The 26,862-nt window shown below is 35.6% G+C and overlaps 1 protein-coding gene across 11 annotated transcripts in view; it reads left to right on the plus strand.

Annotated features, from left to right (window-relative positions):
- The window catches only part of PRDM5 (PR/SET domain 5), a 291,517-nt gene extending 268,776 nt beyond the window's left edge, over positions 1 to 22,741 (plus strand). For 2 of the 11 annotated variants that reach the window (XM_058293289.2, XM_058293285.2), the window contains one exon: positions 3,594 to 5,530. In XM_058293289.2, the coding sequence (XP_058149272.1) occupies positions 3,594 to 3,758 (165 nt within the window). In that variant the 3' untranslated portion in view covers positions 3,759 to 5,530. Of the gene's footprint in view, positions 1 to 3,593; positions 5,531 to 11,902; positions 11,994 to 22,510 lie in introns of those variants that run through there. The other 9 variants (XM_071214905.1, XM_058293302.2, XM_071214907.1 and 6 more) reach the window with 7 other exon arrangements.
- Positions 22,742 to 26,862: the final 4,121 nt, after the last annotated feature.

The following is a 26,862-nucleotide window of genomic DNA, read 5'->3' on the forward strand; positions in this document are numbered from 1 at the left end:
TGCACTCAGGTAGTAGCAGTATGGGTGGAGAAAATTGGATATCTTTGAGAAATGTGTAGAAGGAAGAAGCAATGGGACTCGGTAATTGATCAGATAAGGTGAGGATGAAGGTGACATGACATTAAAGTTGCCTGCCAGATTTGCCAAAAATGCCAGGTGAATGGTGAAACCATTTTTTGAGAATTAGATTTGGAAGACAAAGATCGTGAGTCCAGTTTTAGACATATTAAATTTGAGGTGACAGAAAACTGTCTAAGGGGACTATTAGATGACCGCTCTGGAGATCAGCAGAGAGGACCAGGCTAGAGAAAAATATTTGCAAGTGATCTTCATATACATGGCAACGAAAGGCCTGGATATGATTAAGAAAATCAGGAAAGAAAAGATCCAGTGAATGGAGAAAGTGGCTAAGGATCAGATCTTCAAAGTTTGAGTGAAGGAGGAGAAGTCTATAGAGGAAACTGAAGGGGAAAATTACTAGAAAGGTAGAAGGGAAACAAGAATGGGTCATTATGGAAACTAAAGTAATGTGAGAATTCTTGTTAAATGAGGACTCATGAGTTTCTGTTGGATTAAGCAATATGGGAGCTATGGGTGACCTTTCAGAAACAGTGTGGGGCATTAAAACATTTAGGGCCACAGTCTGAAGGGAGTGGGCTTTAGGTGTAGATGGAAGATGAGGACTTGGGCCCTTCACTCGACTAACTATATTTTTTCATTCCAATTTTTTTTTTTAAAGCTTTCCTTTTAATTCCAGAAAATTAGGAAATACAGAAACAGATAAAGAAAGAAATAAAAGGATCCCAAATTCCTCAACTGATGACAAGTAGTATAATTAATGTTAATCTATTGAGTCTCCCTCTTATACTTTTTTATGCATATACAATTATACTCTTTATTTCAAAATTGTAGATTGAATTGCATTAATCCTATATTCTGCTGTCTTCCCTTTTCCATTTTCCCTTGTATTTAAATATTTTTGAAAATGATTTTTAACAGCTGGAAACTATTCCTTATTTTGTTATATCAAAATTAAAATACCCAATAACTTTGGGCAAGAAAGTCATTTGTAGTGTTTTACTTCTGTAAGTAATTCTGTGACCAATCTCCTGTCAAACTTCCTGTATATAAATCTTTGACTAGGGGATTTTCATACAGGTAGTACTACTGGATCCTTGAAGGCTCTATCTATATAAGTTGCTTCTGAGGAACTTCTACTCAGTACCAGTTTCACTCCCATCAGCATCATTTTATACATTTTTATACACACTCCCCCACTTTTTCTCATTTGTGTTTGTGATTTTGTTTTAAAGTTTTTGAGTAGAGCCTGCAGTGACATTTTGATTTTACCCTAATTTCAGAGTCTTCTCTTTTGATTAGGGAACTTAAGACTTTAATACAAATTATTATAACTAATATATTTTATGATTTGTGATCATATTTTATGCTTTTTCATGATTTCTGGGTCTTTCCTTTTATTCCCCTTCATTTTCCTGATTTAGGCTCTGTTTTACAGAAGCTTGAAGGTTATGTAGTCTGTTTTTAATTATGCTTACAACTCTATTTCAAAAGACAAATGCCCTTTTCAAGACTGAAATTGTATCCATTGTATTTGTTTTTAGAAAGTATCTACAGTCACTTGTATATTCCAAGGGACTGCCACTCTTTAGCATAACTGTGTTCTCTTGAATCTAAACAGTGGTGGCTTTGGTTTCCTCCTATTAATATTAGTCTATTCTTTCCCATCTGCTTTTCAATCTGCTGATAATATCTTCTTGCCAGAAAAAAAGATTAAAGAGAAAAAATAGGCACTAACATTTATAAAGTCATTAAGGGTCTGTTTATGTATTTATAGAGTTTACTTCATTTAAACTTTGTAATAATCCTTTGAGGTAAGTGTTACTCTTGCCATTTTACAGATGAAGGAGTTGAAGGTAAAAGGGTAATTTGCCCATTTTAGCTCCCCTAGTAAATGGTAGAATCAGAATTCAAGTCCAGGTTTGTTCATTCAACAAACACTTATTTTTTTTTTTATAAAATGTTATTCTTGTGGGAACATATTTGGTGTAGATGTGATATATTTATTAAATAATACACAGTATAGTGTGGACTTAGTAATGGGTCCGTGGTTTTCACCTGACTGGCAAAGAAGTCTGTGGAACAAAAAAGGTTAAGAAACCCTGCATTAAAATTTACCTGCGTGAGTTTACTCATTGTATTTTGTTCATATTAATAAGACCCTACAATATTTGCCCCTTTCTGTCTGGCTTATCACTCAACATAATATCCTGAAGGTTCATCCATGTTGTCATATGCATCCCAATTTGATTTCTTCTTAGAGTTGAGTAGTATTTCATTGTATGTATATAGCACATTATCCATTCAAGGATAATGTAGTGTTGATGGACACTTGGGCTGGTTCCATATTTTAACAACTGTGAATAATGCTGCTATGAACATCAGTATACAAAAACAAACAGTTATTGAGGACTTACTCTATAAATATCATCTTACTCCTTAGAATACATGAGTGAATAAGGCATACGGAGGTCCCTGTCCTCGTGGGGCTGATACTCTTCACAAATTAAAGGCTGATGCCTTTCTGAGTTTCTTGTTGCTGTAAGGGCAACTCCTTCTTCCAGAAAGAGAGCATGCAAATTTTTAATTTGTTTTAGTGTTTTAGAAGGCTTACCTTACTCAGAACTTCAGCTCTCTGCAGCATTTTTACAAAGCATTTCCTCTGTCATTTTAGTCATTTTAGTCCATATGTTCTTGATGGTGTTTTCACATTATGTAGTTGTGCCTTAGATTTTTTTCAATGGATGTACTTTTGAAGAGTTTCATGTAAATACGTTTTTGTGAATAACATCAAACTAATGAAAAACTGGTACTAAAAATCCTATTTCATTTCCTTTAATAACCTGAATAATTATGTCTTAGATCTTTTGGGTTAATTTAATATTTTAATTATTGGGCTGTTTAATGTATGGGGAGACAAGTGGTAATTTGCCAGAGCTTACATGAAATTAAATTGTTGTCTTCTTTAGTTAAGCCAGTTCTATCTAGTAAGAAATAAAGAAATGGAACAGTGGGTAACAAATATTTACTTATGATGCATAAAGCAGTATTAACTTTTTCTTCACCAGGGAAAACTGGTGGGAAATGTCTCATGCCCTTTATAGAGAGATGCCATCTAGATCAGAAGGCATTTTAAGAGGTTTAATATTGGGTTGGAAATGTACTCCATTATGGTAAGAGAAATGTTTCCATGAAGTTGTTTCTTTAGGATGTCTGAATACAGCAGCTGGGGAAGTGGAAAAGGGGCAATTGGGGAGCAGAGGATAAAATTAAATGGAAATAACTCTTGGGAACTGTAATTAATTTTCTTTGAGTGTTAAATTCCATTTATTTCAAGAGTAGTTTTTATTTTTTGCCTGTTAGAAGGCTGTTAGTACATACTTGTATGTATGTACTATGCCTGTTAGTACATACTTGTTAGAAGGCTTCGTTGTATAATGTGGGTTGTATAAACAATAAGTTGTATCTTCAGGTTTTTCAGTATAATACGGTTGGTATTTTTGGGTCTCTTCTAGGTTTGTGACTTGGCCTTTAGCCTGAAGAAAATGCTGATCCGACACAAGATGACTCATAATCCCAATCGCCCACTGGCAGAATGCCAGTTTTGCCATAAGAAGTTTACAAGGAATGACTACCTCAAAGTGCACATGGACAATATCCATGGTGAAGCTGACAGCTAATGGTAGCTGTAAAGGAATTAAACCATTCAGAAGGGCTTCTAACATGAATCCCAGATTTCTCTCACCTGATCAGCATAGCAGACATAGCCAAAAGTAACTCATCTAGTTTCACAGTTCTTATTTGCCTACTTTTGGAGTTTCTAAATGCATATGCAAAACAACAAACAAACAAACAAACAAACAAAAAAAACAAAGAAAACTCCTACTTTTACCAAGAAATTATAATAATGAAAAAAAATAATTTTGTAACCCTGCAAAGTACTACAAACTTATTTTCTTATAAACAATGGAGAAAGGAGTATGGCTCTTTTTCATATCCATTTTAGGCAAATGACCATCTCTCTGTAATGATGTTTACTAATACGTTCCCCTTTTAGGTCTTTTTGTTTTATTATTTCCTTTTTGTTGTGTGTGTGTGGTCATGTACATGCAGCTTATTACATATGGTTATGCTAATTTTAACATCCATAAATCAAGAATTTTTTTGTTGGAAATGAAGATAAGAGTTTCCAAAGTCTCAAGTATCATAGCAAGATAAATATTTGCTCTTTTATGAAATTGACCAAAAGTCTTTCTTATTTAATAGCTCTATACAACAGGTCAGTTTAAAGTAAAGAAATGTTTGAGAGCTAAAACATCTAATAAAATATTGCTCATTTAAGAGAACTCTCAGGAAATATTTTTTCCTCTCATCATTCAGATGCAGACATTGATGGTCTAGGATACTTTTATAAGCCCTACACAAAATTAATATAATATTTAAAAATTCACCAAATGACCCCTTCTGGGTTTTATGTTGATTATCTTTAGAAATTAACAGTATGAAAATATGTACTATTTTTGATACATAGTAGGCTCTTAATATTTGTTGACTGACAAAGTGGCAGAGCTAGTTTATTACTGTTATGAACCTAGCCCTTTACCCCCTTGTTCAATAAGAGTGCACTTAACATGTTAGTGCAGATTTAATAGAGTCCTCAGAGCATTGCCGTTGTTTTGCAAAAGACATTTTCCAGAATCTTGGCAGTAGGTGATTCTGAAACACTTTTGAACTACCCTCAATCATCCTATATAGTTTGGAATCCCAAACAAAAAAAATACAAACCTGGCAATTGTTATGATTGAAATTGTCACTGATGCTTAAGGGAAATTGAAACAAGAAGCCTAATTTCTTCCTTTAGGTTATATTTCAGTAAAATACTTGACATACAATGAACCATTTGTTTGGGGAGAATATATGATAAAATGCAATTGTTATGTCAAAATAGCAGTTATAAATCCTAAAACCAGGAGAAATTAAAATAAAGCTCAAGTCTATGAACCCCTCTAATTAGAATCCAGTCAAAAGAGAGGAAATAAGATTTTAAAGACGTTATTTTGGTCTAAAGAATTAAGGAGAAATGTTTTCTCAAGACACAGTTCTTTATACCAGGAATCTCATTTTAGAAATATATTCATGTCCAGTTCCAGTTTTAGAAAGAAACAGAGATTCCATTCAGAAATTTAAATTCTGTAAAAATACTAAATTTGAAATACACCAGGGATAACTTTAAAACATAGAAATCCAGGGTTTTAATTTAGACGATTTCTAAGTATGGTCATAGGTGGCATTTTGTATCTGAAATTATAGACTGTTTTATAAAAATAGATTCTGATCTTGTTTCTCACTATGTTATTTGTTTCAACAGTGTATTTTTAGACTCAAAGTGTTTTCAATTTAATATGACAGTGTGCTTAATATCATTTGAATATAAAAGAACAGCTGTAAAGTCTGGTAGTGTGTATTATTTAAACATTTCTCATTCTTTTGGATGCTGCCTTCTCTATGTGGGATACCTCATATCTCGATTATGTGATGAGAGTAAAAGGAGGCCAATTTTGTGTAATCTCAGTAAATTGTAAATTCATTGGACTGCTTGGGAAATTACCTTGAAACCATGATTATCACCATACTGTGGATTAAACTGACAAGAAAGAGGTGCTGGGCCTCCTAGTACTGAAGATTCATGGATAAGGAAAACTTCAAAAAAGGTGTGTGTAAGGCCCTGCTGCTACACCTTCCTCTTTTCAAAGGCCTAAATCCAAAACAAGCCTTTGCAGTATATTGGTATGCTATAAGCTTACCCAAAAGATGATTATTTATAAATAATTCCAGATATATTAGCATTTGTGTGCTATAACTTTTAAATCACTTGGCCATAATAAAAAGATGAGAATTGATTTTCAAAGTTTGATTGGGAAATGAAATTTTAAAAACATAGGTTGCCATGGAGGAAAAGGCTTACAGACACACTGGAGTACGGTGCCCACTAGGAAGTGTCTTTTTCTTTCCTGCTGTGAAAGATTAGAACTCAGACACTTTCTTAGGTAAAAACCAAACTCACAAATACCCATGAAGTCAGAGGATGTGGCTAAGTATTTTTAAGAGGTATTTAATAATATAGGTTGGTTCAGATATCCTTTTATAATTACTATCTTCTTTGTATATTAACATTCAAGATATTTGTATATTAATATTACTTGTTTCACAATCACTAACTTATACTTCCCTTTGCTTTTTTTTTTTCTTCTTGATTGCCATTGGCTACCTAGCTGCCTTTATTGTTTAATCTGGATCAATAGTTGCTTCGTAAAAGTATTCATTGATGAATAATTACTGGGGTTATACAGGGTTTTTAAATGCTGCCATTAGAGGAACATTTTTCTTATATAACAACTCTGTGTGTCACTTTTATGCTATGCTTCTACATGCTAGAGTGTTACTTTACTCAAGGCTCTAATCACCTATTACAGCCAACTCACTGGGTGGTATTATGATTAGACTAATATCAGCCAGGTAATGGTGTCCAGTTGTTTGGTCAAGCACGAACTGGGCTAATTGTAATACAAAGGCATTTCATGGACTTTAATCATTAGTGTGTTGATTGAGTCATTTAATCATTAGTGAGCTGGTTACATCTACAATCAACTGAGGAGATTACTGTCAGCCATGAGTGACTTCTTAGCTAATCAGTTGAGGGCTTTGAAAGAAGTGATTCTAGCCTTCAAAGAGAGAATCCCATCTCTACTTGAGATAGCCAGCCTCTCCTGAGGAATTCAAGGAGGACCTTCATATGTGTCCCTGCCTTGCAGCCTGCCCTACAGAATTTGGACTTTTGCATCCCCATAGTCACATGAGACAATTTTATAAAATCTCATACTGTTTACAGATATCTCCTGTAGATCTATTTCCCTAGAGAACCCTGACCAGTATAGATGGGTATGAACATGGATTGCAGATGGTCTCAGAGCCTAGTTTGTGCATTAGATTTTATGTGTTGCTACCTCTTCCAGAGCTGGAGGGAAGGGATGACGGGAGGCAGGATAAATTCTGGAAATATTCATTTTTGTCTACACAGATCTAAATGTTGCTTGTAAAAAACTCAGCATTGTGAATGCATGAAGGTGTGGGGTAGGTAGAAGGAAATGTGCCTCTTAAATTCTATAGGATTTTAACATTAATATTGAGGTTAATTTATGTGTATGTAAATATAGCATTTGCAATATAGCAGAACTCCAATTACATTCTTCTATTATGAAGTAAAACTATGTAAGTCACTACCACAGATAGTGTTAGCATTCTATTTTATTATAGAACCGTAACTACTACAGTTCCTATAGTAAAATCCAAGTGAATGGTTAACAGTTGTTTCAATGAAATAAGGAAATATAATTGCCTGTACTCCCATCTCTAATGCTTTTGTACTCTGTGTCTCAGCATTTCCAGATCAGCAAGGTGTCTCTGAAGTTGAGCCAAGTTTAGTAAGAGAGCGTACCTTCCTTACCTCTCACCTCATTCCTGGTCATGCATAAAATAACATGTGTAAGAGAACAAGGCTAAAAACAATTGAGCCCTGGTTTATAGTGCCATCAAAAATATCTTGATGTTACCTAACATAAAAGTAATAAAAGTTATGACCAATATTTTGTTATTCCTCTTTTTAAAAGTGATGTTTCATCATTTTAGTGTTGTCCTAATCTTTTGAAGTTTCGACTCGCAAGGCCTCAAGGTGTGTTATCACTCTGGGCTGTTAAATTGTTGAGTGATAGAATAATATATTAACCCTAGAGCCTTAGTCTGGACCATGTCATAATATTCTACAATCATTGATGCTCCTGTAATAGCACAGAATGCAACAACCATCTTTTACTAAAGTCGTACAGCTGATCCAGTGTTCACGTTTCTTTTCTTCCTTTTTTAAGAAAAATGCTGCTACAGTACTGTAAAACATATTTATATGTAATTGTAATATAAGCTACCTAAATATTTGATAACATATTTAACTTTCTAATCATGCAAATGCTTAGGCAATTAGAATAAGCCTTAATTCCTTGAATCCATGCTACCTTGGCATATTACATGGTAGAGAGACGCTAATAATTAAGACTTTAAATAATGTCAGCAATTAATATGTTAAAAATGGAGAATGGACTTTAGACTACTGAATCTTGATCATTTAAATTGACAAAAGTTCATATAAAATAGCACTTTCTAATTATAAAACCCTATAGACTTGTTAGGAATTAATTATACTTAGAAAGTACGAAAATATCCATTTGCCTTTCCAAGATATTGTAAAAATGAAATGAGTCCTAGCTCACAGTGGGCACTTCAGTCATTCCACTACTTCGCTTTTTATCTTGTCTTCTTAGAGACCTCTAACCATTATCTTTTCCTTAAAGTTGATTTTGTCTCCTATCTTTTACTTAAAATTTTGACTGGCATATCTTATTTTCTTCATTCTATTGAAAACATCTGTGATTATTTGAAAATTTAAGATGTGTTTCTTATAAACAACTTATGACAAAATTTCACATTTTTATCTGGTCTCATACAACACTGATTGCTTCTTGGTTGGTGATGATGAGTCTGTGCTGCCTTTCCCACAGTCTCATATAGCCCCCGTTTGGATGGCTGATTGGACTTGTATACTGAAATCTGTACTCATAAAGAAATGTTGCTTTACATCTAACATCTGAAATTTGTCATCACCAAAGTGCAAATATGATTAAAAACCTGACATTGTGGCCATAATCCAAAACCCTCTTCTGTATGGTTCTAGCTGATACTAGGTAGCTGCTGTTATACAACTGAAAGCAAGAGAGATTTCTTAATTAGTATTGCAAGGGCTCTGATACCATAGACACATGTATAACTGCTGAAGTCTGAATGACTATGTCACCATTATTGGAAGTTAGTAGTTGAAGCAGTATATCTTCTATGCATTTGTTAATACTTGCAAGAGCGACCCAATAAAAAAAGAAGTGTATTGACTTCCAACCCTATTTTTCTTTTCTAAACTAAGGATTAACATCTGGAGAGCAGACATGGCCTTCGATGGACAAAAGAGGGTCTGAAATTAACTTATATATTGGAAGTAAGCTATATAATTCCTAGGCTAAGCAGAGACATGAGTAGGAAGGTGGCGAATGATAACGCATTTCATTGATTTGAACGCTTATTTAGACTGGCAAACTGATGCACTATTTTTGTGGAATATGTCTAAAGGAACAGAGTAATTTAAGAATTCTGATAAATCAGATGTTGTGGAAATTAAACAGTGTTTACTCCAGGACTTTAGTCTAGTTTTATTCCTTTGCTGTTTTTACTTTCTAATCAGAATGTTCACCACATAACTGTGATAACTGTCTGCAGCTCATCTTCTACCCGACAAGTCGAGTGCACAGATTTTTCCAGAAAAATAAAATTAAATAAAGCAGTGTCAAGTGTGGTGCTTTAGTGTTATTTAAGTGTTTCTCATGAGGAATTCATCTCTTGGGCTGCTTCAGCAGCTGCATAATTTTGGTATGGTCAGCCTTGTCCCTTGAGAGAGACAAGTTAGTGTTTCTGAACTCAAATTATGATATTCATAATTTGATATGATATTATGATATTCGGTAAAACTTAGGTTGTATCCTTTCTGCTCCAACTATAAAATTATATTATTTTATATTATATTATCTCTATTACTCCCAAACACCTCAGCTCATACCCTGAAGCAGACTTGCCATGAGCTAAATTAGACAAGATTTTAAACTGTGTATTATTGATACAGTTAAGGTTCTGGAAGCATTTCATTTGGGAAAGTTTATGAAAATTCTTAAAACACGTCAATTTAGAACACCATTGTTTGAACAAAGATATTGAGCAAGGTAGAGTCTTTATCTGTTCTTTTAATGCCAGCATTAAAAAATATTTTTCATAATTCCTAAACTGATATTTTTATTGTACTTAAACTACTGTTTTTGTTCCTTATATTAAAATTTTCTCTAACCAATAATTTTATTAAAATTGAGCTACCTTTGCTTTAACAAAATTATAAAGTAGGATCCAAATGTTCTAAACAGCCTTTTTATATTGTTCATATTCTAAATAGCATATACAATGAAATTCTGCTATCAGGTAAGTAACAGAAAAGTGAGGCATTCATAAAATAATTTATTATATAAAAATTAGGAATTAAATATGTTCATATGTACATAAATAAATCTTTCTGGACACATTGAGAAAGGAAGAAATATTCTCAGTTTTAAAAAATGAAATCTAATTATAGCTAAATTTGGTATTTTGAATGGAAAAAATAAGTCAAAGCAGTATGTCTTAGGATAAAAAACATGATAAAAGAGGCTTTTTTATTCATAAGTATTCTAAGAGATAATTTTTGAATACTGCTTCTCAGTGAAGTATCCTAAAATTAAGGATATTTTATTATACACAATTAAGAGTTTATTGAGAAATTCTTGCAAATAAAGATCCTGAAATACATTGGTAGAAGAAAAATCAGTGCTTTCTGTTATTTTAATTTCCTTCTTTTTGAAGCTTAAACCGCAAACTGAATTATGATTTTGATTATTTAAGTACATGGTATACTCTTAAGGCATGAATATTGCTGCAAATTAGACAAACCATAAAAGTGAAGGATGATTGAGAAATGCCTCACTATGTGGCTGCAAAAGGGAGCCTGTTCAGCCAGAATGATAAAGAACATGAATCTTAGAGTCATGACTGTCTTTTCCAACTTTACGTTAGCTAGCATCCATGGGGCCTGGAAAGTAAGAGATGTTGTTGTCCCTGGAAATGTCTGATTTTCTGTATTCCCTTTGGTCTTGATGCCATTAGAGACTCCAAAAGTAGTGGATTTGTTTTCCTAATCATGAAGGTCTCATACTTTCTAAATTAGGTAGGTCCACAGAACTGTTGCAGATAAACCCTTCTTTCTTGCTGACAAAGATGTGGTTACCTAACAGGGCATGTTTCATCAATTAAAATATCTCATTATAGAAAGAAATACTTGGATGCTGCAAAACCAGTTGGCTTTGATAGAGATGATAATAGAGAAGCTCACTGTCTCTAAAGTTTTTGTTTATACCATTGTCGTGATGTGTTTTTAGAAGGAATGTACTAGACCCAAACACAGGGATTACGTGCTCTTTCTCTACACAACATCCCTGTGGTAGATTATAACTTTAATCACTCCCAGTGAACATGGCTTCTGGTAACCTTGCCCTCGTGACTCTGGCTTAGCCTGTGACCTACGCTGGCCTCTGGGACTTCTGCAGCACCACTGAACATAGGGGACAATTCTCAGGATTTTGGCACTGACAGGCCCTGTTTCTGGCTGCTGTCTTGAAACCATGGTATTACTTAAGTTTTTAGATATGGGAAAATGGAGGAAAGAAAGGAAAAAAAAGGGAGAGTTTGATACTCTGTGTATTAAAGTTTCCTTTTCCATTTTTTGGGCCAGAACTAGAAGGCGTCTCTATTTTCTCTCAAGAGCCTACTTCCAGGCTGCTGGGGGGTACCAAAGGGGGAGAAAAATGCAGCCCTTAACCTTGATTTGTTCTTAATTGATTTCGGGTCTTCTTCCACAATACACTTGCCATTATTTACTGTTCAGATTCCTCAACTAGACATTCCATGTGTGTTGCCCAGGTTTGATAGCTGTATTTAGGGGGAGAGACTGGGTGGAGTGCTTTTACTCCATCTTTCTGGGAGTCAGAACCCCATTCCTCCTGCTTTTGAATCGAAGTGTCTATTACTCTTATCTCTTCCTATCTCACCATTTTATTTTGGATTAATGGGAGTGAATAACTTGCCTTTTTAGGTCAGATCCCTTGATACAGAGGAGCCGTACCTGAGGAGGAGCCTCAATTGCAGATGGCCATGATGCAGAACATGAAATTATGGACTTCAAGCCAGATGCCATGATTGGATAAGACTTAGGAGTTTCTGAGAGAGAAGAGTAAATGTATTTTGAATATGGGCGGGACACAAATAATTAGAGATTATGACCGCCATAAAAATGCCATGGGGAGCATAATTGAGTGATGGCCAAGCTATTGCCTTCTGGATCCACGACTGCTTGCTTGATAGGACCACGCTTCTATGGTCTGCTCTCAGCCAGTGACAGGGAACTGCAGGTGTACTAACCAGAGGCTCAGTTCAGTGAGATTCAGGACTCCTCCGATGGGTTCCTTCAGCTCTAAGACTCCCCATTGGCCTGAATGTACCTTTCTTAAAACTACTTGAGTATGAGAATCTTCCTACTCAAACCTTTTTCCTATCTTCCACAGGTTTCAGACTTGGGTTGCAGTCTGAAGTCATTCCTCACCTTCGCCAGCTCCCTTTCCTTATTTTTCACTGGCATTTCCCCTAATAATTCTGTCCTCTATCTAATCCCATCTTGGAAACTGCTTCTTGAAGTATCCAGACTGATACAGGGTCCAGCTACAAACTATAGTAGATTGTTACATTAATGACACCAAAGTATCATGCCTCCCAGTAGCCACTCACACAATCCCCCACCCTCATCCACATTGACTTTGAGCTTGGCCAAATGATGTGCTTTGGACAGCAATAGACGTTTGATTATTGCTTGCATATTAGGACTTGCTCTTTTGGAACATGACTGCCATCATTTGAAGGAGTCTAGCCTTCTTGAAGTGGAAAGACCACCTGCAGGAAAAATCCCAATCATCCCAGCTGACTCCACCCCCTAGCCAATCTTTCAGCTACTTGTAGTCACTTAGTTGAGCCCAGACAAATATAGTAAAGATCCTCTCAGACTACCCACAAAATTAAGAGAAATAATATATTTTTATTATTTTAAGACATTAAATTTTGGGGTAGTATGTTTTGCAGTAAAGTTTATTCTCAGATGGATGTTTGAGACTTAATCCTATTTCAAACAGTATAAAAACAGCCTAAAGAGGCTGGGCCACACTAATTTTTAATGTACACTTTGCAGCTCTCTCAGACTTTGGGTTAAGAAAATTTACCTTGCAAAGTTTATAAGAAGTCCTTATCAGCTTCTCGCCTAGAAAGTTCCAATTACTAAAGTTTTAACCTTTGCCTTATATATGCATTTAATTAGTAAAGTGAGAGCTGCTTAAGGAGTCATTTGACTTCCTATATGAGAGTCCAGTAAAAACATAAAATCGTGATTTCTAGAGCAGCTGGTGTTACAGTAAGTCATTTTGCCTGTGAGTTGAACAATTGCAGTTGTTTGTAACCTCCTTTCTAGCAGACACTAGCACAGACTTTCCAAGATTTCCTACTGAATCATCAACTTGAATATGTACATACTGAAAGCTTATTTCATACTCCATTTTATTAATAAGTTTTAGTGTTTTTCAATGACCATTTAATTAGAGTTAGACTAACCTAAAATATAATTGCATACATACTCGCATTTTGGAGAATAACCTGCAGTTTTAAGAAGTCAGGAAGTCCAAAATGCTCTGACAACCCTGGAGGTTTTGACTGTTGCAGTGGTACAGTGGAGGTACTAGCCTTGGAGTGTGGGATCCCAATTGCTTCCCAACTGAAGACAGCATTTAATTGTGAAGAGAGATCATACTTATTAGGCCTCTTCCCTTTTCTTTCTTTACTTATCTTTATATGCAAAAGGAAATGCTGTGACTGACGTGAAAGTTAAACTGCTCCATTTTCCTCTGATGTACATTAATTCTTCAAGTTTGAATTAGATATACCTGTTCAGTCATAAAATATCTAAGTGTAATATTATTGATCCAGTGTTAGCAATGGAAAAGATCAGTATCAAAGTTTGCCCAAAATACAATCATCAAAGGACCTTTATATTTTGCGATATCATTTCTATCTTCGGATGCAACTGGATATAGAGCACAGCTAATGCCAGTAGAAGTGGAAGGTGCTAGACCAACCCACTAAAGTGGTGAGGTCAGTGGGGAGGGAAGTAGACAGAGGGATGGTGCATGGAAGTTTCCAAGAGGTCGATTATCATCCCGAGAGTCTGATGACTGATGCTTAGTCCAGTCACATTGTGGCAAGCTGGTAGCATCAGTATTTTTGCAGGTAGGGGAGCCTAGTGATGAGAGTCTAGGAGCAGGCTGGAAGACAGCTGGCCTCGTGGAATTGTGCTGGCAAGTACAATTCTGAGTTAAGGCTCAAGGATGGAATATCAGCATCTAAGGTAGCAAAGATTGGTTGAGGGTTACAGTGTCCTGCCCAAATAAGACAGGACCAGAAGCTGAGTACTTCAGATTCAACAGATACCAGATCAGGCCTCAGCCTCCCTCACCATCTCTGGCCTAGACCATGCCAGATATCACAATTTATGGGACGTGCTTCATCCTAAAAACTGCAGTGCAGAGACCAGAGATTCTGAACTTGCAGCAGCCAGATATTGCAGTTACTGCATCGACATCTTAAAGGATGATTCTTTTGGCTCCTGGATGCTCTCTCAGAGCATCCATCTAAGCTCCTCATCAATTTTATTTGTTTTAATTTTTCATTTTTCAGTCAATAGCCATAGTGTAAGCCCTCAAAATGGCTCAGTCTTCTACTATATTATCATCCTCATAATGCACTGAACTTCCTTGTCCCTAGTGTGGCCCACACCCCTCACCACCAGTCACTCTCAGGACCTGCTGTCTATTACCCTAGATGCTCCCCAATGTTTCCTGAGGTTTTTTCCTTATAATTAGCAAGTCTCCTTCTTGCTTTAAATGTTTGTCTCTTCCACATTCTAACTAGAATGAGATAAGGCAGACATCTCAAAGAAGTGCTGCTTTTTCCTTTCATATACCACAAACCTCAGATCAGGAGGTGGGATATATGTCCTCCTTGACCTCTTTTTGTTATTTCTAGACTATATCACCAAAAAAAATTTTTTTAAGAGTTGATTGAACTCAGGACCTCTTACGTGGAAAGCAGGTGCTCAACCACTGAGCTATATCTGCTCCCCAATGAAAGTTGGTTTTTTACTTTGTTTATTTTGTGTTTGTTTAAGGTGGTACTGGGGATTTAACCCAGGGCCTCATACATGAGAAATAGGCACTCAAGCACTTGAGCTCCTCTTGCCAAAATTTTTAATAATACTTATACTAGTACTGATAATACCTCTAGCCAAGGAATGCAAAGTTGGTTTGACATTTGAAAATCAATAAATATAATTCATCATATTAACAAAAATGATATGGTCATCAATATTTTTTGACAAAATTTAACATCTATTTCTGGTAAAAAAAAATTCTTGGTAAACTAGGACTAGTTGATAAAGGGCATAGGCAAAAAAAGAAAATTCTATACTTCACATAGTACTTCATGGTGAAGTACCCTATTCCCTAAGATCAGGAGTAAGACAAGGATGTGTGCTGTCACCACTTCTATTCAACATTTTACTGGAGGTATTGGCCAGTGTTGTTCACAGACAGCATGATTCATCCATGTAGAAAATCTAACAGAATCTACAAAAAGCAGTTAGAACAAATAAGTGAGTTTAGCAAGGTGGTAGGTTATAAGATCATTATACAAAAAATCAATTATATTTCTACATACTAGCAAAGACTAATTGGATATTGAAATAATATTGTTTAAAACAGCATCAAAAATACAAAATCCTTCAGGATAAATCTAATGAAAGATGTTCAAGATCAGAAAACTATGTAACATTGCTGAGAAAAATTGAAGACTATAAGATATGCCCGTTTAATGGGTTCGAAACTCAATATTGCTCAAATGTCAATTCTCCACAAAAATTGTCTCTAGATTGAAAACAATACCAGAAAAATCTCAGCAGACTTTTCTTTGTAGAAATTGGCAAACTGATTCAGAAATCCATATAGAAATGCAAATGACCAATACTAGTCCAAACAATTCTGAAAAAGAATAAAATGGAGGACTAACACTACCTGATTTCAAGCTACAGTAAGCAAAAACATGCAGTACTGACACGTGGATTAGCCGCTAAGATCAACAGAGCAAAATAGAAAGAACAGAAATAGAACTGTGCATATAAGGACAACTGATTTTTTTTATAAAGGTGCAAAGAAATTCAAGGTGAAATGTTTGTCTTTTCAACAAATGTCACTGGAACAATTGGATATCCACACAGAACCACATGAATGGGGCAGCTCAAATCCAGAATGTAGAGGTGTGCTAATTGGTGATTGACATACCATGAGCAGCATTGCCATCTTTGATATGGTTTTGAGAAATGTTGAGCATTTCCTGGAAAACTCCTGAGCTAACAGAGCAAACAAAAGAAAGGACACTCATTTCTCAAGTAGTAGTTATGTTCCTGGACATTTCAGTATATATTAAAAATCTGCAAAAATTATTTATGTTTATAAATAAAATGACATAGGTGCAAGGCTTCACTAATTAGAAACTGGCTTTTTTAAATTCCTGTACTCCCTGTGCTTATAGTGGTAACTGGTGCATAGTATGAATCCCATAAATATTTGTTACATGAATTGAATAAGGTCTGTGTTCTGTCTTCAACCTCTTGCCATCACCCTTCCACTTTTAACCTTTATCTTTAAGGCTGTAAAAGGAAAGGCTGAGATGCTTTAAATCTCACTCATTTATTCAGGAATATATTTTACTCTGGGAAATTCAATTAAACATCCAAGACTCTTCAACCTTATCTTCTCTATAATATATAAGCTGTAGAAGAAATGATGCTGATCCTGAGCAATAGCTCTGGGTAAATCACTCCCTGAAGGCAAATAAACTCCATTATGCTGCATGGTGGAGACAGTCCAAGGAATGCTAGAATTCTCCGCTCCCTTTTGGGTAAAACTAAGTAACTGAAATTTTAAAATAATATAATTCATATCTATAATACAGTAGAGTCATTCAAAGAAGTACTTCTTAAACTAGAATGTGAATTCAAATCACCTGGAAATATTATTAAAATGCCAATTTGATTCCATAGGTCAAAGAAAGGATCTGAGATTTCTGCATTTCTAAAAATCTCCCAGATGATGCCAGCACAGCTGGCCTGTGGACAGCACTTTGTACACAAGGTTTAGAGCATAACAAACATCTTCTTAGTTGGCAATTTCTAGACTTGAATTGAAATAAAATATTATTTAAATTGACTTGCTCTAAAAAAGGAAAAGGTAAAATTGAAAGATGAATTCAGAATTCTAGAATTTCAAATATGATGTTACTGATTTACTGCATTTTATTCCAAACATACAAAGAAACAAACCAACTCAATGAAGATCCCCACAGATGTGGATGGTTTTAAGTTTTTTAACAAGTCAACTGTTTCTCTTCTACTTGCCTTTCCCACGTCATTTGTTATCTTTTCCAGCATCAGTCTTATAATCAGGCTATGACCTCACCAACGGGGAAAGAGAATTCCTTTGGCAGATGAAATGGTCTGAATAGTCATGAAGAGCCATATCAGTGATGTCACGGAAGCACCATCTTAAAGCATTCCCATTTTCCTTCGAATGTATAATTTATTCTCAGTCCACAAACTTATCTACTATCCCATATGTACATTGTTAGTGGACTTCCCTTAAGAATACTGTGCTTAATATATATATAGTCTTTACTCTTTACAGTAAAGTGGTTAATAAATTTGAGTATTTATTATTATATATTTAGTAGCTTATGAAGTTTCCTATCCTAAGCACTTTTCTGTAGGATAACTGGCCAATATCTAAATCACTCAACTGAATGCTAGTTAAAAAGAAATGTACAGAAAATGACAGACTGGCAGAAACAAAGTGAATTTCTAATTTCTTTGCCAATAGTTCAACTAGGAGAACATTTTTCTGATGGAACAAGCTTTTCAGCAGTTTACAAATAAGAAATAATACTTTGCATCATAAAATAACAGAATGCTATTACCTTATCAGTAATAAATATAGGGAGACTATAAAATAGAAATCATATGCATGTCAAATTCACATAGATGCTATTAAAATCTGTAGTATTTTTTCACATAAAAGACTAGGCCCTAGTTCGAGCATCATTTGCCAAAAAACGCATTTTATTTTCCTTTTCCACATTTATGTTTTACACATGATGAAACAGCAAAATTTTCTTGAAAGAAATATCACACATCCCCTCTAACATTATAGTTCCACTGTGAAATCATTTTTATTCTGTGCTCTAATATGTACCTATCCCTAAAACCATCTCTTCTCCTTTTTCTTCTTTGTCCTGGAGCATATTTCATTGTTGCCATACTATTGGCATGCATTTTTTTCTGAATAAATGACATACCAGATAGTGGCCCGTTTCATTGTGCATAGCCATAAACCAGCTCTATCAACACTACCACTGCAATCACAAAATTAACAATAATGGAACCTAAATGTTCTTGATGGATGCAAACACACTTGTCATTCCAAAGGATATAAATTCAGATTCAACACAATGGGTTTCAGATTTTAATATTTTTATGCCTAGATTTACTGGAAAGTAAAACCTGTCCGTGAAGTTTTAAGCAACTCGTAACATCTAAAAAACAATTTTAGCTACAATTGAAAGGATTAGAAAAATTCATGTTTTGTAATATATTTGTAAGCTTCTATAGCTTTTATTAATATTCAACACTAAGTGATTATCAGTTAAACATTTGGGGAGTTCCTACTATGGACAAATAACTGTCAAGTTATTGAGAATTCAATGATGTGTAAAAAGAGATACCTATTCTGTAGGTGCTCACAATCTAGGTGACAGGAAAAGACACAACCAGATAAAATTACAGCAGTAGGATAATTACAGTATAGGAAAACTGAGGTATAAAGAAGCAACACCAAATTCTGGCTGAGGACTTCCCTTAAGGGAATTGAGTTCAGGCTGAATCTCAACAAATATGTAAATGTTTGTTACTAATAAAAGATTGTAGAAGCGATGTGGAAAGAAACAAGAGAACAGCAATAGCATATAAAGAAAACTGTGCAGCATAAGTCATGTTGGAACTTGGTAATTGCAATTATTCAGTATGGCGACAAATAAGGTGACTGTCAGATGACGGTAGTGGACAAAGGAGAATGGTAGATACAATTGAGCTTGTTCATGAAGTCATGCACGGCAGGCTAAGGGGTTTGAACATTCCCCTGTTGGTAAAGAGAACCACTGAAAATTTGACCACAGAAGTAATTTCAAAATTTTGTTTTGTTCCCCATTCCTTACCCTCAGCCTAGTGTTTCTTAAACTGTACTTTGCATCATAATTTCCTCCAGAACTTGTTAAAAGAAAGATCGTTGTGTCCCACATGCAGAATTGCTGAATCAGGAGGTCTGGAGGGGGTCCCAAAATTTGCATTTCTAACAAGTTCCCAAGTAATACTGACGCTTCTTGTTCCTGGAACATACTCTGAGAATCACTTCTAAAAGACCCTAATGTATCCTAACGGAAATAATTTCAAATAACATTTGTTTGAAAATTTATGTCATTTTGAACAACCAGGCACTAATAATTTTTTTTAGCTTTTTTTAAAAAATATTTATATTTTTATCACCCCTTCCCCTTGTGGTTGCTTGCTGTCTGCTCTCTGTGTCCATTCATTGCTCGCTCCTCGGTGTTTTTGCTTGTCTCCCTCTTCTGTTGCGATGCCCTGCTGAGTCGGCTCTCTGCCCACCGGGGTTGCACTTCCCAGCGCTTGCTGGCCGCATGGCGCTCCGCAGTGTGCAGATGAGCCTGCCTTCATAAAGACGTCCCAGGACGCTAACCCAGGGCCTCCCACCTGGTGGACAGGAGCCCAACTGATTGAGCCACAGCTGCTTCCCCACTAATAATAATTTTAATGAGAACTCGCGAGCAGAAGACATTTGTTGTTGTTTTTTCTGTTTCATCTAAATTATTGAATTTGTTGGTGTTCAATTTGTTTATAGGATCATCTGAAAATCTTTTTTTTTACTCAGTAGTATTTTCAACAGTTTTATTTATGACTTTATTCATGTTTTCACTCTTATTTTCCTTGGCAATCTAGGTAAAAGTTTGGAAATTTTATTGATCTTTTCAAAGAACTAACTTTTAAAAATTTTCTCTATTATTTTCTCCCTTCCCTATTCCATTTATGTCCATTCTAATCTTTATAATTTCCTTCTCATAAGTTTGGTTTTAATTTGCTCTTCTTTTTATAGTTTCTTAAGGTGTAGTTAGGCTTTAAGTTAATGATTTAGTTTTTCTTTATTAAAATTTACATCTACAAATTTCCCTTTGAACACTCCTTTCATTTCATCTCATAAGTATTGGTATGTTTTGTTTTTTGGTTCTCATTCATCTCAAAGTATTTTCTAATGTCCCCTGTTGTTGTTGTTGTTGTTTTCTCTATTTATAAAGAGTTTAAATTGCATAAATGTTACATCAAAAATACAGGGGACCCTTAAACCTTTCCTTTCCCACACTTTCCCCGACCAACAACATCTTTCTTTAGTGTGGTACATTTGTTACAATTGAACACATATTCAAGCATTGCTACTGAACATGGTCTATAGTTTACACTATGGTTTACACTTTGCACTGCAGTTTTATAGGCTTTGACAAAATGTATAATGACCTGTATCCATCATTGCAATATCATGCAGAGCAATTTCAGTGTCCCAAAAATGTCCTGTTACACCGGTTCTTTCCTCTCCCTCCCCTCAGAACCTCTGATGACCACTGTCTTTATATCAATGTTACAAGTTCTTCCTTACTATAATAATAATGAATCAACTTCAGTCCATCCCCCTTTATGTTTGTTCATTCTTCAATCTTGAGGATTTGGAGATGATGATGCCCACTCTGCTTCAGATTGAGAGGGGGCTTAAATCCCATGGGGAAGATAAATGGCACTGTCTAGCTTGTATGTTGTAGATACTCTATTTTTGGGGATGGGCATTGTCCATTATCATCCTTTTGTTAGTTGTCCTGGTTGAGTCTGATGAACTGGAAAATAGATGTTGACTGAAACTCTGATGAGATTCAGGGCTCAACTGGCATATGAACAGACCAAAGATTTAAGTCTCTGGGACATATATTTAATAGGCATAGTGCTAACTATAAGTTCAGGTAAATGGGACAGAAGACCCATGTGTAGGAAAATTATAAATGAATCTAACTCTGATACATTGGGGAGATGGGTTATCATATATTCCAAGGTAAGACCCATTGACAGGGTGCTGATTTCCTGGGATTGCCTGCCCACCCCATAGTGTCTAGATGTCTCTAGAGCTCTCAGGAGCACCCCTACTTGAGGCACTGTTTACTCTTGCAATCAGTGAGATGCTCCTGAGACATGCCTAAGCTTAATTTCTGGAATGACCTCCCAACTCACTTTGAAATCTCTTAACCATAGCAACTCATTTGTATTTACAATTTCCCCTTTTTTCCTAGGTCTTTTTCCAAATGCATTGCCATTGGGCACTTGGTATTAATCCCTTGGTACCCACAGAGCCTCATCTCTGGGACTCAGGCCCCACGTCGGGGGGAAGGTAGTGAATTTATATGCTTAGAGAGAGGCCACATTTAAGCAGCAAGGAGCTTTCAGGAGGTAACCCTTAGGCAATAGATTTTATTAAGGCTAAATTTTTATTTCACAAGAACAAGATTCCTAAGTTCAATCATCATTATAAAGGGCCTGGTATATTGGTCTGTTCTGCTTTGCTAGGCAAGCAGATGGCGTTTTTAACATTTAGAACTTTATTTCCATAGAAAATATTTTTTACAATTTTAAATGTCAACTATTGCTTCAGGAAACAATGGTAGAGTAATTAATAAAATAATTTAATGCATAAAACATATATTATGATAAAACTAGATAGTAGAAGAGAAATGTGAATGCAAATCAATGAGGAAAAGGGAATGATGCCAAATTTCCAACTGTTAAAGGAGAGCTTTTTCAAATAAAAAAATGATGATGAGGGTATCAAATTGCTATGATAGTTAGATCCCAGTCAATATTTTTAAAAGGGTAACAGAACTATGCTATTTACAACTGTTAGTATTTATAGTATACCACAAATTTCATTCTTTGTAAACTTACAATTTTAAATGGCAACCTAAAAATGTCTGAGAGCTACAAAGTTTTAAACAATTATTTTAGGAGACACAGGAGAAAAACATTTGAAGACCACTTAAAGATAGCATGTTTCTAAATTACAGTAAACCATTTTAAGACTAAGATATAGAGCCTTATTAAATACAATTTTTTAAAAATGTGATTTATTGGCTTTAATTGTAATTATTTTATTCATTTATTGTTCTGAGTTTGCCCTTAGTCTTTTCTTACTATAAACCTGTGACCAACTGCAATTTACTCAACTGTCTACTGCAGGAAATCTGTCAGAATCATGAACAAATAGTTTGTTTGAAATAAAATTCTCCCCTTAATCTCAACTGTAGTAAATTGCATTTAATTATAATTACTTTGATTATCTGATTCCCAATCCTGAAAAATCTTTGAGGACTAATTTCACTATTTCTTTTGCCATTTCAGTACAGTGGCCAAATACAATCAAACAAAATGTACAACATTCCTGAGAAATTACTTTTAACCTTGAAGAGTACATTAGTTGCCTCTTGTGGGAGCACCACCAATTCTGAAAAATGCCACAAACACCTGGAGAAACCTAAAGCTTCCCTATAGCATCAAGTGGGCGTGGGTGGTACCAGAATATTCTGGATATACACTATAACAGTGACAGAGGGCTACAAAGCATAATATATTTGTTTATTTATTATTTGTAAATCTTCCATTTTTCAAAAAGGATTTAGGTGGCTTAGAAAGAATTTTATTTGTGGAAATGTTTGATGGAAGTTGATTAAGTGTATTAAGTGATTGGAAATCTCGAAAAGCTGAGATGGATAAAGTGATCCAAGAATTAATGCAGTAATATGGGATTGTTTTCCTGTTTCAAAAAGACAAAAATTAAAATGTTCCATTTCTTCTAAGAGGCTTCACATCAGGGATCAAGCTCCCAATTTTCTCCATCATTTAACAATTTTTCATTGCTACTAATATTTTTATATTATTTGGTGAATTAGTTGCCAATTTCTATTAGATGTGAGCAATCTACATGCTTCTAATGTTGGTGGGTATGGAACTGAACATCTCTATGTAAATCATTTAGAGCTGGTAAATGAGTTTGCTTTTTATACATTACTGTACTAAAGAAAACGACCTTAATTAGTTTCCTTTTGTATGCTTTGCAGATTGTTCTTTACTAAAATGTTTTTTTGCCACTTGCTTGTGTGTCATTATTTCCACAGCCTCTAGAGTTTCTCTCCAACACCTAGGGAGTCATTTCTCTAGCTTTGACAAGGTACAGGAAATGAAACTTGTTGGTCAATACTTCAAACAAAACAGATAGGGAAGCAAAAATATGTGTGGCATAAGGCATGCAGAAATATGGATGCATCTAATTAATCATGTTTCACAACTGGCAAAAACATGACAATAATTGATGTAAACCATTTGAAAAACAATCTGGAACTTTAGTACCTTGAGAAATGTTTCTTTTTCCCCAGCTACTACTGAATTTAATACCTGTTATAAATTGCTACTCAGTGGGACACTTCGTAAAGTCAGATTTTCTGAGACAAAAACCATATCATGGAATATCCCAGAAGTCATCCATTTTCTGGCTTCTCAGGACACAGTGTGTGTCACCTACAGTCACAAATGCAGTCTCCAGGTAGAAGGTGAGGTGTCAATTTATCTGAAGTGCATTTTACCAATGTAGATAGCTCCATAACTCAATTAGATTCCTATGAGGCTTATTTGGTAGCTTGAAATGTATAAGCCAGTTGTCTATTCAGGTATAAAAGCAATGATGTATCCATGCCCTTCACTAACTTTGCAGTTATAGGACATGAAGTTCCTACTACTTTGGAAATAGCCAAAGTGTAACTGGTGCCACCCTCAAAAGGTGATGTCACTACTGAACAGGTCTCTATTTGTAGAAGTTTGGAACCTACATATAGAGTACGTGCTACCCAGTTCTACACCTGAATACCCTAAAATACACATTTGCAGAGCAAGAAACATGATCTACTGGACTTGCAAAAAGAAAATATTAAGTTTCTATCTGGTTGATTCTTAGCTGTAACAATGTACAAGCCACATTCATTTTCAATACAGAGATTGACACTAGTCCCCTGACTCAATCCATATAGCAAAAGGTCACATGTCACACAAATGATGTGTGGTGAGAGTTCCACATAGTGGAGGGATTGATCGTAACTTCCTCTCTCACTCATTTGCTCTCAGCATATTACCAGGCATTAGAGTTAAGGGGATTGATGGATTAGAATCAAGTTTTCATTACATTACTTCACAAAATAAGCAAATACCTGTAAGAAAATCATGGATTAACAATACTATCAATAATCCAAGCAAAAGTAACCAACAAGAAAATGGTGTCACCTCTTTGTTAACCACATTACAAGATGGCAACAATGATTATCTAACCAGATATGAGATGACAGCCACTATTTGAAATTATCAAAGGGACTATTTGAAATCAGGATTTACGTCCACTGTTATTAACTTTCACTAATAAATGAATGCTGAAATCTTGCATTAAAAATTTTTTTAAAAATATTTATTTATTTATTTCTCTCCCCTTCCCCACCCTCCACCCCAGTTGTCTGTTCTCTGTGTCTATTTGCTGGGTCTTCTTTGTCCACTTCTGTTGTTGTCAGCGGCACGGGAATCTGTGTTCCTTTTTGTTGCATCATCTTGTTGTGTCAGCTCTCCGTGTGTGTGGTGCCATTCCTGGTTAGGCTGCACTTTCTTTTGCACTGGGCGGCTCTCCTTACGGGGCGCACTCTTTGCACGTGGGGCTCCCCTACATGGGGGACACCCCTGCGTGGCACAGCACTCCTTGCACACATCAGCATTGCGCATGGGCCAGCTGCACACGGGTCAAGGAGGCCTGGGGTTTGAACCGCGGACCTCCCATGTGGTAGACAGACACCCTAACCCCTGGGCCAAGTCCGCCGCCCTGCATTAAAATTTTTACCTAAGATTCATGTTTTTATATATTTTATAGTGTATATGATATGTTACTATAGTAGAATATGCATGTGTTTTGCAAATTAATGAATATTTATTGGTTATATATGTCCAAAAAAGTCAAGAGTTTGATGGCACAATAAAATAAAGGCAATTTTCTTTCATATTGTAAACAAATAAAATGTAGTCAAGTATAAAATTTAGTGAGATTCTAAGTACCCAAGGTGTATAAATAGAGTTCTATTTGTATTTTTAGTAACAATATAAACTTTAGGCAAATTGAACAGAAATATCTAAAGGTGGAGGATCATAACATTAACTTGATAACTTGTCTGAAGTTAGAGAGAAGATCCCATTTTCCACTCAGTAACCACAAAGTGTCTTCCAGCCAAAAGTTATGAAGCCACCACAACCAACAGAACATTAAAACCAAGAGTCCTCCAATCCTGCTCACACTCACACTCCATTACCATTGATGCCATCCACGTCACTGCACCATCCTTACCTCCATCCACAGCCAAGCCACCCCATCCACTTTATCAGAGTCTGTCTAGATTGAGCATCAGCTCACCACTCTTTAATCCCTTTTTATCTACTTGTAACCTATCTTTGGAATGTGAATGTGTTCATCTTGTCATAGAATGTTAACTTAGTGGGTGGAAACCCACAGAATAACCAACAAATTGGGGAGTCCTGCTGTGTTTTCAAATAGAGTGGTAAGAATCTCTAGAGTACACAGGCAGTACCTAATAAAAGAAAACAGACCAATATGCCAAGCTCTCAATATTAATGCCTGTAATTATGAACCTTATTCTTGCAAAATTGAAACTTAACCTAATAATATCTCTTCCCTAAGAGTCACCTACTGAAAACCTCCTTTTTAGTCAAATATGGCCTCTCTCTAAGCCAAACTCAGCAAATAAACTCACTTTCATAACCCCAGTGTGGGACATGACTCCTGGGAATGAGACTACCTGGTACCAAGGAATGAATACCAAGCACCAACCAGTGATGTAATTGGAAAAAGACATGGAATGAAATGGGAAAAATTAAATGCAAAGGAGTTTTTACAGCTAAGTGAATCATGAGATCATTCCAGAGATTACACTTATGCTCATCTCAGGCAATTCTCACTAACTGCCACAGTAAACAAAGCCTTAAGCAAGGGGTACCCCAAGCATTCAAAAGACATCCTGACACTATAGGCAAGCCAACAACCCCATGAAATCAGTACTGCCTTGGTGGGCCTAAGCTTAGAATATATGATAACCCATTTTCCCCCTGCAACAGAGTTAGCTCATCTATAATTTCCTCTACATATGATTATTTTACCCCTTTTATTTGAACCTATATTTAGCTCTATGCCCATTAAATATATGTCTCAGAGACTAAATCTTTGGTCTGTTCATACACCAGTTGAACCTGAATCTCAGCAGAGTTGCAGCCAACATCTACACCCCAGTTCATCAGACTCATGCAGGACAACTAACAAAATCATGATAATGGACAACAACCTGCATTCCAAAAAACAAAGAGTATCTACAGCTGCAAGCAAAACAGTTCCTTCAATCTGCCCCATATGATTTAAAGGCCCTCTCAAGCTGAAGCAGACATCATTATTCCAAAATCTTCACGGTTGAGGAATGAATAAACATAAGTGGGGAGGGGGGGCGGATGCAACCATGCACCAACATAGACTTATTTTTGTAGTAACAGAAGAACTTGTAACATTGATGTGAAGATAGTGGTTACCAGAGGTTCTGAGGGGAGGGAAAGGAAAGAATAGGTGGAACATAGGGCATTTTCAGGGCATTGGAATTGTTCTGCACGAT

This window comes from Dasypus novemcinctus, chromosome 1 (genome assembly GCF_030445035.2).
Source record: "Dasypus novemcinctus isolate mDasNov1 chromosome 1, mDasNov1.1.hap2, whole genome shotgun sequence".
Lineage (NCBI taxonomy): Eukaryota > Metazoa > Chordata > Mammalia > Cingulata > Dasypodidae > Dasypus > Dasypus novemcinctus.